Genomic DNA, 10977 nt, shown 5'->3' on the forward strand with positions numbered 1-10977 from the left:
ATTTAAACCTACTCTTAAATACAATATAATTCATCTCATAAATAATCGAGATAATTCATGAACCTAACGAGCTGAAGTATGCATAGTTCAAGTTCAGCTCACTTAGTTAACAAATTTAGTTTTGAGCTCATATTCAGCTCATTTGGTTCATGAACTTAGTTAAACGATGTAATTTTTTGAACTGAGTTTTGAACTATTTTCGAGTTGGTTCGGTTCATTGCCAGCCCTAGTTATAGAGAAAAATATCTCAAAAATGTCTCTTCCTCATTTTCTAATTAAGGCAGAAATGTAGTTCAATGGAGAAAATACTCCTGTTGAATTCAAGCTTCCGAATGACGCCACATCTCTCTCCAACTTGACAGACAAGTTGAATGAATTACTGCCTGATACCGATAACAGAAGAGTGAGAAAAACCGAGTTTCACGAAGATTAGATTGATAGTAATGAAAGGGTTAAATACAACCTGATTGAGTTGAAGACCGACGAAGATGTGTCAGCCATGTGAAAATTATTGTAATGTAGGATAACTAAGAGGTCAATCGAGTTTGATGGGCAAATTTCAAGATCTGTCAACGACATAATCAAGATGCTGAAACATCCAGAATCATCTATTAGTACCTAGGTTTTCATTTTTTGTTTTTTTTTTAATTTATGATTGTTGTACTGTCTTCTCTTATGTTCATCTTCGAATCGAAACATGTAACCACCAAAAGATTAAGCAATAAAAGTGTGAGAAGTAGTTCAAGTCACAAAATATACAAAAATTAGAACTATCAAATCAAAAATCTAAATAGGCCCATGGGCTATGTGTGCTAGCCGAGATAATCCTGTAAAAACCTCACCATCCGGGTTTACCAAACCCATGAGGTTATTTACAATAACAACGATCAACTAGAGGCGCTCCTGGTCATCTATGCCTGGTGGAGGTGGTAGTGGCGGCATGGCGTCAGCCTGTACCTCAGCATCAGAAACCCTAGCATCAAAAGGCCCCCTGCATCGAAAGACCCTACATCATGTAGTATGAGACAAGAGTATGATATAGTGAGATACCACACCAAGTAACCATCCTCACACTGCAAAGGGTGTTGAACCCTCATTGCCTTAGATCTAATGTCACGGGAAGAGCTAAAAATATGGCTCTGAAACCATCTATTAATGCCCATTTCTAGAGCCTCTAGAAGTGGTCGAGTGATACCCTGGACATAACCAAATTGTCACAGACACCTCTCAGAAAAATGTCTAGCCAACGAGTTCTTCCACCTCATATGTCCTGAATATAAGGTGGTGTCATCGAATGCACGATAGGCCCAGTGAGTTGTGTATGGTGTTCATACGTTATCATATACTATCAAAGCATCGACCCTCCCCATGTACTCCACAACACCACCCTGAAAAGCTTTCTTGGACTTCCATCTCCTCATGTGTGGAGCGTCTATTGTGGCATGCTGCGCTCTCCTATCACAAATGTTGGGGAAATGCTCGTATATCCAACACTGGAGAAATTATAACTAATTAATGTCACAAACAACAATCAAATAAACATAATTAAGAAATCCTCGTATACCTGGAATATATTCAAATAACCAATAAGTTATCTGGCCTCAGACACAGCCGCAACTCCAAGTGTCGTATAAAGCATGATCAACACAACTACTCCCCAACCCTAACATAGAGTCTCTAGGATATTAAACAACCACAAGTATCGAATATCAATATAAACACCTAACTTATCTCCAAAGAGAGTACGTGCCATTAGATGTAGCATGTACGCCTTAGCGGCAGCCTTATACCTCTCTGCCTCCACAAGCTCGTGGTACCTGTCCCGCAGCCAATACATTCGAAGGTCAAGTCCCTTTTTAAAATCAAACTCTTTTAGCACTACATCCATAATGACTTGCAGATCCTCTACAACATGGAGTAATTATGTCATCTGGTTAATGATTAGACCAATAAAGAATCTACCGGTAATGGGGAGATGAAACAACGAGGAGACGTCTTCCAAAGTGAAATTCATCTCCCCAAATGGAAAATGAAAGGAAGATGTATCTGAGTGTCACCGCTCAACAAAAGCAGACCGAAGGGAGGCAACGAGCATGGTCAATGAGCAGTCAGCGAACTCCATGAGACTGAAATCAGAAATAATACGTCTGACCTGCGCATGCATTGAATTTAGGGGAAAGTTCTTCAACTTCGAACTGCGGGATGTGACCTTTAGCGTCGAACGCTCCTGTTGAAAATAAAGTTAAAAAAATTATCAGTAAACTTTCAAAACATCACTGAACCATAATAAATATCTTGCAAATAAAAAATATAACATATTACCTATCCTTGCCATTCGGTCACTAGGTCCTCCATAGAAGGCTCAATCTGTGTGAACAGATGCCTCTGTAGAAGCACGAGTCATGGCATTTGTATCAGTAGGAGTAACATCATCATCGACAACAAAACCTATTTAGTCGGCACAAAAACCACTTCATCAGCAACAAGAACTTGCTCAGCTGGCATAGGTACCTCCTCAACAGCAACATGAACCTGCTCAATCGTCTCAGGTATCTCCATAGCAGCAATAGGAACTTGCTCAGCCAGCACATGTACCTCCATAACAACACATACCTCCTCAATAGCAGAAACTCTAGCAGTTCGACATCGGGGTGCACGAAACTGGCCTTGTGCCTGCTCAGTCATTCGCTTTTGGGGAGAACCGATCAAAGCATGTCGTATAGCTCATAGCTGGGAAGCTTATGCTTCAACATCCCTAGCAGTTGTTGCCGCTCTATCAGTGGTCTTGCCAACAATGGTGTTGTCTGTAACACCCGAGGCCGAAGAAGGCGAGGGGTGGTTGCACCGCATGTAACACCTGATGCCTAAGATGGCAAGGGTGGTCGCCACATCAGAATGAGAGGAATCCTGAGGCTATGCAGGTATGGGACTGCATGGTTGAAGGAAGACTTATGAGGACTGATGGGTACTACCTATACCAATAAGATGCATCTTCTTTTCGGTAGCTCATTCCATAAGAACTCCACAGTTAAGCGTGCTTGACTTAGAGCAATTTAAGGATGGGTGACCTTCTGGGAAGTTTCCCGAAAAGCGTGCGAGTGAGGTCAAAGCATGCTGAAAAGACCCGTGTTGGTTTGTGGGGTCAGCCGATCATCCCGAAAGCCGTCTGGGGCGTAACAAATGGTATCAGAGTCAGACCTCTCCCAATCCGATGTGGTTTGAGGACGAACCATGCGGAAGCTGGTGGGCATGTAACACCCGAGGCCGAAGAAGGCGGGGGGTGGTTGCACCGCATGTAACATCTGAGGTCTAAGATGGCAAGGGTGGTCGCCACATCGGAATGAGAGGAATCCTGAGGCTATGCAGGTATGAGACTGCATGGTTGAATGAAGACTTATAAGGATTGATGGGTACTACCTATACCAACAAGATGCATCTTCTTTTCGGTAGCTCATTCCATACGAACTCCACAGTTAAGCGTGCTTGACTTGGAGCAATTTAAGGATGGGCGACCTTCTGGGAAGTTTCCCAGAAAGTGTGCGAGTGAGGTCAAAGCATGCTGAAAAGACTCGTGTTGGTTTGTGGGGTCAGTCGATCATCCCGAAAGCAGTCTGGGGAATTACAGTAATCGCTTTTTCTTTCATGGAGGCTATCATGAATCTAACTACTAGGTGTTTATGTTCCTTGAGTCTGTATCCATCTTTTTCTGATCAATGAATATTTTTTTCTGTCTGAGATAATATGACTTTTTAATGCTTATAACAGTCCTACCTGACTAAAATAACTCATACATCATCATACGCTTTTTGATTATGACAAAAAGGGGGAGAATTATAAACAAAAATGTATGTCAATTAAAACCTCTTAGAAATTTTGAAGAAACAGAAAAGGGTAAAATCAAGGATAAATCTTCAATAACTTGTGTACCAGAAGTCTCTATTGTTAAAAGAATGCAGGAATACATATTCTTAGATATTCTGTGAAGATGCGTGTATGAATTGCCACATCCATCAAACTTCTGAAGAATCAAGTCAAGGAGAAAAAATCTCACGGAAGTTATCTATTATATTTCTCTCTAAATATTTATTTCAAGGGGAGATTACATATCTCAGGGGGAGGACATTTCTTTCATATACAAAATTTCAGAACAGAACGTAAATGTTTTGTCATCATCAAAAAGGGGGAGATTGTTAGAACATAGTTTGGCTCTAATCATATTTTAGTGTTTTGATGATAACAAACAAATAAATTTTGTATAAGCAAACATGGTACTCTAATTATATATTTCTGATTTCAAAAGATGTACCAGTACCAGCACAATCAGAACTTGGAATAAAAGTAAAGCTGGATAAATGCAAGAGATACTCAAGTCTTCAAGACAACTTCTGATACTGCACCAAATCGCTGCGAATACACCTACAACAGAAGTTGAAATACAAAGCTGAACAAAAGATCACAAAAGAATATATCTACAACAGAAGCTGAAATGCATAACTCATCAGAAGATCACGAAGACTAATTCAAAATAAAGCCGTTAAAGACATAATCACTAGTAAAACGGCTGCAACACTCCAAAAGCGCAATTCCCAAGGTTGATTGAAGAAGCTATCCACATGCAAATCCTTGGAATAAAACAAAAGCTGAGACAAACACGCAAACCATTTAATGTTGCGAAAAGGAGTTGAAGTTAACGGGAAAAAATCCTGAGTCTATATATACTCACGATCTCTTGAATCAAAAATAACAATCACACACGAGAACATCATTATTATGAAAATCATCAAGTGTGAATAAAAAATCTCTGAAGCAAATTTTCATATTCATTCTTAGAGTTTATTACTTTGTACTTAATCTTAGTGAAATATCACAGTGGTGATTACAGCTTTCTAGAAGCAATACTATACACTGTCATCAGAAGTTACGTGGTAACTGAGTCCTTGAGAGACCGGTTGGATCAGAAGTCTCAAGAAGTCTAGGACTAGTTGAGTCTTAGAAGTTGGTTAGTCACAAATAGTTGGTTTGTGCAGGATTGTTAGTCACCAGCATTTTGGCTCGTGCACCGTGTTGTGAGTCACGGCAGTTGGTCGTGCAAGTGTAATTAGATTCTAGTTATAGTGGATTAAGTCCTCGTTGAGAGAGGCAAATCACCTTGACGAGGATGGACTGGAGGTAGCCTTATTGAGAAGGTGAACCAGGATAAAAATAATTGTGTTTTCTTATCTTTGCTTCATCAAGTTTAGTTTAAAGAATCACTTATTCAACCCCCCTTCTAATTGTTTTCTCAACCTTCATCTCCCAACTCCTCTTTTTAAACCAAACCCTAGTCCTATTTTATTTATTCTCTTTAACCCACTTATTTTCTCACTATTTCTACCTTTACCCTCAATTTTTATTATATTTTATTTTCTCCCCTAAAATTAAATACCCCATATTTTTTTTATTAATTTCTATTATTCTCAATTAATTTAAATGTTAAACTAATTCTTAATAAAAACTCAACCACCCAATAATTAAATAATATTTATTTAATTAAATAAAAACTCAAATAATTATTTAAAATATTGTTAAAAATATTAAAATAATACTAAAAATATTAGAATTGAAACTGAGGTGTTACACTCTGCACGCCCCATTTTTTGCAGGCTTTTACGAGGCAAGCATAAACAGAGTGAGCATGCTTATTTGCCATCCCTTCATATACCATCCACTAAAATTAGGTCTATAAAATGCATATACGATTCAATGCAAATGATGGTACTCCTCCTCAATGGAGAAATCATACACGCCCGATGCAACTCTTCATCGTAGTCATTGCAAATTTCCCTTGAAGCAATAGCCAGAAAGTGTTGTATTATCCATGCCTAAAAATAGGTTACAACAAAAATACTAGGAAATTTACAAAAAATATATTAAGAAATTAATATAAATGATGCTTAATTTTTGAATATTATCTAAAAAGACAAGTGTCTTGTCTTTAACTTCCTTGCATCGCCCATCTGGGCGTATAATTTAACAAGAGATGTAGTTCCCCAAGAGAACTCTTGGATATTGTCTATATTTGTGTAGTATCTCAGGTACACGACATCATTATATGAGGCACTCCTGATATCATAAAGTCGGTGATGATATATGCACATGTTATCACCGCAATGAGAAAGAAATGATGTCAAATGATGGCTATACAATTCTTCCATCCATTTAAATCTTGAATGACATGATTGGATATGTTAAATCTTCTTTTTAGCATCCATGACGTCAGCTCTCAACTCATCAACCAAAAGGTCAAATGCCTCAGCCGTATGAATCGAGTATGATCTAACTATTGATCGACCAATGATAGAAAAGTGGATTAGACATGACACATCATTCAAAGTAGGGCTCGTCTCATCAATAAGTAGATGAAAAGACGGTGTCTCAAGTGCCATCTCTTAGTAAACGCTGAAATTATTTTTATATCCAATTAGTCTAACATCTTTTAGATTAGATGTCTTCAGTATATCCTAAAAACATGCCTCATCAGGCGGCACTGGCGCAAATATATTCTGGCCATGGCTCACACACTTTAATGTGTCATGAAACTAAAAAAAAAGAAGAAGTTGTGTTTGTAATCAATACACATAATATGTTTATTATATATTTGATACATCAAAATTTAATTAAATATTTATCTCTCTGTTCCATATATGAAGAGCAGAATGGTCTTTATTTAGATGCAACACTTATATGTTTGATACCCCCCAAAAAAATCTATCGGTACGGGAGCCTGAGCTTGAGCATGAGCTTATGTATGTACTTAATCCTGAATCTAAGGCTCAGGTTGAGCACGAGAACAAGATCTGGATTGAGACTAAAAATGATATCATGCATGAGACCTAGACTAACATCCGATTTGGATCATATTAAGACACCTGAGCCTGAGATGACTAGTTTAGTCCAACCGGAGACGAAAGAGACCTCTCTATACGAATATTGACATGTTGAGCAATCCTACTGCGCGCCGTAGATGTTCCTATTCATCCCTAATTTTAGTCTAATTTAAATGAATTATTTGAAATCATAAACAAATTTCAAACATAAAAAAATTGTGTTTACTGTCGTTTCGGAAGCCATGAATCCATGGCTCTAAAAGCATCCTCTTGATGGTAATGGAAATAGAGTCGGGTGGTAAAAAAAATACTCCATCCATTCTCTTTTATAAGCAAATTTTGACTTTTAAGTTCACTCAATAAAGGATGTATTTAGACTATATATAGATCAGATACATCAATTATTTAGTGAACCTCTTTCAAAAGAAACTTTAGGGGAATACTCGTCCGCCACAAGTGCGGCCTCTACGTGTCTTTCGATTGACAGTTGACTCCGGACGAAGGAGTCGAGGATTCGCTCGTTATAAGCTACCTCCCTCAAGTTCGCCCTTAATCGAGCAGCGAGCTCTTCCTGCTGGCTGTTGTAATAAAAGTCAAAATTTACTTATAAAAGAGAATGGAGGGAGTATACTTATAAAAGTTATGAGATCAGTCGTATAAATTGAATCCATAATTATTTAGACGAGTCAACTCTTTATCAACTAATAAATTATAATGATGTGTTATAAAATTCTTCATTTTGACTAATCCATTAAAACTTCAGGGATACAATTGTCAATTTGCAAAATTTATTGTCATTTTCACTTATACTCATTGTTTAGAGGAATAATTAGCATCTTCACTCAATAAATAAATAAATGTAAATCATGACTTGTTGATATGATTTGCCATTTTGACTTATACTCATAGTTTAGAGGAATAATTAGCATTTTCACTCAATAAATAAATGTAAATCATGACTTGTTGATATGATAAAAATGATTGTGATGGTGATGACTATGATCAATATTTGAGCCGTAAAAGATAGGCATGTAATAAAAAAAATGCTTAGATTGAATATTTCAAGCTTTCCAAATTTGCAACCTTAGAAAATTAAGATAACAAAAAATAACTTTCATATAAGCTTCAAACCTTATCCAATTCCACACCAATATTTAAACCAATCCTAATACCCATTCACATCATAAACTAGTCACATTTCATATTTTGTCATTATTTTGTTACACATAATCCAAATAATAAAACAAGCATATATATCATATGTAGCAAAAAACTGTGACATCCCTTTATTCAAACTTTAGGCAAAGAGATTAAGACAAATTCTTATCATCTTAAGCCTATTAATTAATGCTTAAACACAATTCTTCAAAACACAAAAAAAAAAAATCTAACACTCTTTTTCACTCACATATCACAAACATACTCAAAATCATCACTTGTTTCTATATCATTATCAAAATCATCATCTTCATCCATTTCATCAAAATCCATTTCTCCTCCAACAAATTGTCCATCAAGTTTTGGTCCTTCACCTGGCTTTCTTGCCTCTTGAATTATCGATGATATTTCTTCAATACTCTGAGATGATGAATCATCCACACAATTTCCATCATTTTCTAACTTTTGCTTTTCATCCTCCACTAATTCATTTGGCAATTTCTTAAGGAACCATGGATGCATTTTAATTTCTGGGATAGTGATTCTCTGCATCAACAACATAGAAACTAATGGATATAAAATCACATAAATATTTCATTAAACAAAATTATTTAAGAATAAATTAATGTATACCTTTTCAGGATCTGCCACGAATATTCGAGATAGAAGATTTCTACAATCTTTTGAAACGCGAACATAGTCTGGAATAGAGTAATGGACCCTAAGAATTCGCTGTAAAATCATATTACAAGTTTAGAATATTAGTCTGATCATCTAATTTGTTGACATCGTAATTTTTTTAATGTTGACGTCCGCGAAATACTTATTTGTCTAATTGACTAACCTCGATTGTTTTTCTAAAATTTCTTGGATCATCTGGATCTTCAAAAGGATAACCACCAACAAGCATCACATACAATGTAACCCCACAAGACCAAACATCAGCAACCTATTCATTCTCCAACACAAGAATATTTGTGTGGCCAATGTTAGCTTCAATATTTATTATAAAAACAAAAAACAAAAAACTCATAAATTATATGCAACTAGAAAACAACATTAGTAGTAAAATCACCTTTCCATCATATTCTCTTCTTGACAAAACCTCTGGTGCAATATATGCCGGAGTTCCCACCGTTGATTTAGGCTGAGAATGTAGAACAGAAGACTGAAGAAAAATGACAACAATTGTTAACTTAATTATGCCAACAATGTATCAAAATTAAAATTTGATAACTGAGAAGCTCTTGCCTTAGAATATCCAAAGTCACATATTTTAAGTTGTGGAGAAGAGCTTCCATCTAAAAGTGTATTTTCCAACTTAAGATCTCTATGGCAAATTTCCTACATAATCAAAATTATTATTTTCAAACCAGCTAAAATAATATTATTCATAAGAAAAATATTTAATTGGAGAAAAATTAATTTAGTTCATTTGTGACAAGAAGTCAAGAACAGTACCATTGAATGACAATAGCTGACTCCAGAAATCAACTGCTGAAAAAAATATCTTGCCTATGGACAAAACAGATGAATAAAATAAAATTGTGAAATACTGTATAATTATTTTTTTAAGAAAATAAAAGTAGAAAACATTGTTGCAAAAATGAACATTTATTATTAGAATATGATAGTTGTAGAAGCTAACATCTAATGAACAGTTTAAGAACAAAATAGCTATAACAACTTGCAATTGAAAAATTCAACACTAATAATAATATTACATAAAGTTAGAAATGAAGTGACACTCTAACTTGTTTAATACAAATTGTAACGTGGATGCAATCTTTAATACTATTGTTTTTGTTGAATTACTGCTTAAGAAATTACATAACTAATATAATGGCCTCATGGACGAAAAGCACTATAATATTAGTCAACTAATCTTTCAATTATCAACAATTAAAAATGAGAAATTTAGAAACAATTTTAGCTAACCTCGTCTTCATCAAATCTACCGGCACTGCATATTTTTTCGAATAATTCCCCTCCCGCAGCATACTCCATTACTATAACTAGATGAAGCGGAGTACATAGAACCTGTCGAATAATTCATATGTTATAAATTATTTTCATAAATTATATTGAAAATTTCTTAAGAGCGTGTTACAAGTTGTTTTCATAAGTCTTACTAAACAGTTTCAATAAACTTATGTAAGTAGATAAATTTAAATAAACCAAGAAAACACAAAAAGTTTTTACCTCTTTAAATCGAACGATATTGGGATGCTTCAAGGACCTATGATTGATAATCTCTCTTTGCACATGTTCATCAATCTGCAACAACCAAACAATTAACCTAAGACAAACCAAGGTACGAGGTAGCATACATGGATATATATAACCTTAGTCCTAAGACAATCTAAGACAACCTATAGACAAAGACAACATGCATAGGTTGAGAAATGAAGTGAAAAACAAAAACAAAACAACAAACAAACCTTGAGTCCTCTCTCAATGATTTTGATAGCATATAGTTTACCACTTTGTCTCTCCCTCACAAGTTTTGCTACTCCAAAATTTCCTGACCCAATATCTTTAATAGTTTCATACCTTTCTTCCATTCTTATGACGTATAGTATACACAATTAATATTACAAGAACCAAGTGTTATATATTTTTGAAGAATATATGAACTTGCCACTAGCAATATTGAAAATTATTCTCTTCTTCTTTTTTATGACCTCAGATTTTCAATTGGGAAATAAATTAAAGATGTTTGGTTTTGCTGCGGTTTATATCAATGTTGTTGTCAACAACTTGTCACAAGTGGAATTTAAATATGCCTTCAAAAAGAGGGCTCAAACAGAAATGGTATAAATGACACGTGGCCATAATGTAGTGGTTGAAATTCTTGCGAACTTAAAACAAGTTGGTCCTACGTGGCAATTGTTTGATTTTATTGGAGGAACTATAGTTTTATATGACCGTCCCTAACAACGTCTAAAATTAT

General features: G+C 35.4%; 1 protein-coding gene across 1 annotated transcript; it reads right to left on the reverse strand.

The window, feature by feature from the left end:
* Positions 1-8000: 8000 nt before the first annotated feature.
* On the reverse strand, positions 8001-10761 carry LOC131655755 (serine/threonine-protein kinase SAPK2-like). Its single transcript, XM_058925562.1, has 9 exons — positions 10466-10761; positions 10227-10301; positions 9963-10064; positions 9486-9539; positions 9276-9368; positions 9100-9192; positions 8869-8973; positions 8658-8756; positions 8001-8570 (listed from the first exon to the last, which is right to left on the reverse strand). Exons 1-9 carry the CDS (start codon positions 10586-10588, stop codon positions 8271-8273), a joined length of 1044 nt encoding a protein of 347 aa, XP_058781545.1. The 5' UTR covers positions 10589-10761; the 3' UTR covers positions 8001-8270.
* Between the last annotated feature and the right edge of the window lie 216 nt (positions 10762-10977).

The sequence above is a fragment of the Vicia villosa genome, linkage group LG3 (assembly GCF_029867415.1).
Source record: "Vicia villosa cultivar HV-30 ecotype Madison, WI linkage group LG3, Vvil1.0, whole genome shotgun sequence".
Lineage (NCBI taxonomy): Eukaryota > Viridiplantae > Streptophyta > Magnoliopsida > Fabales > Fabaceae > Vicia > Vicia villosa.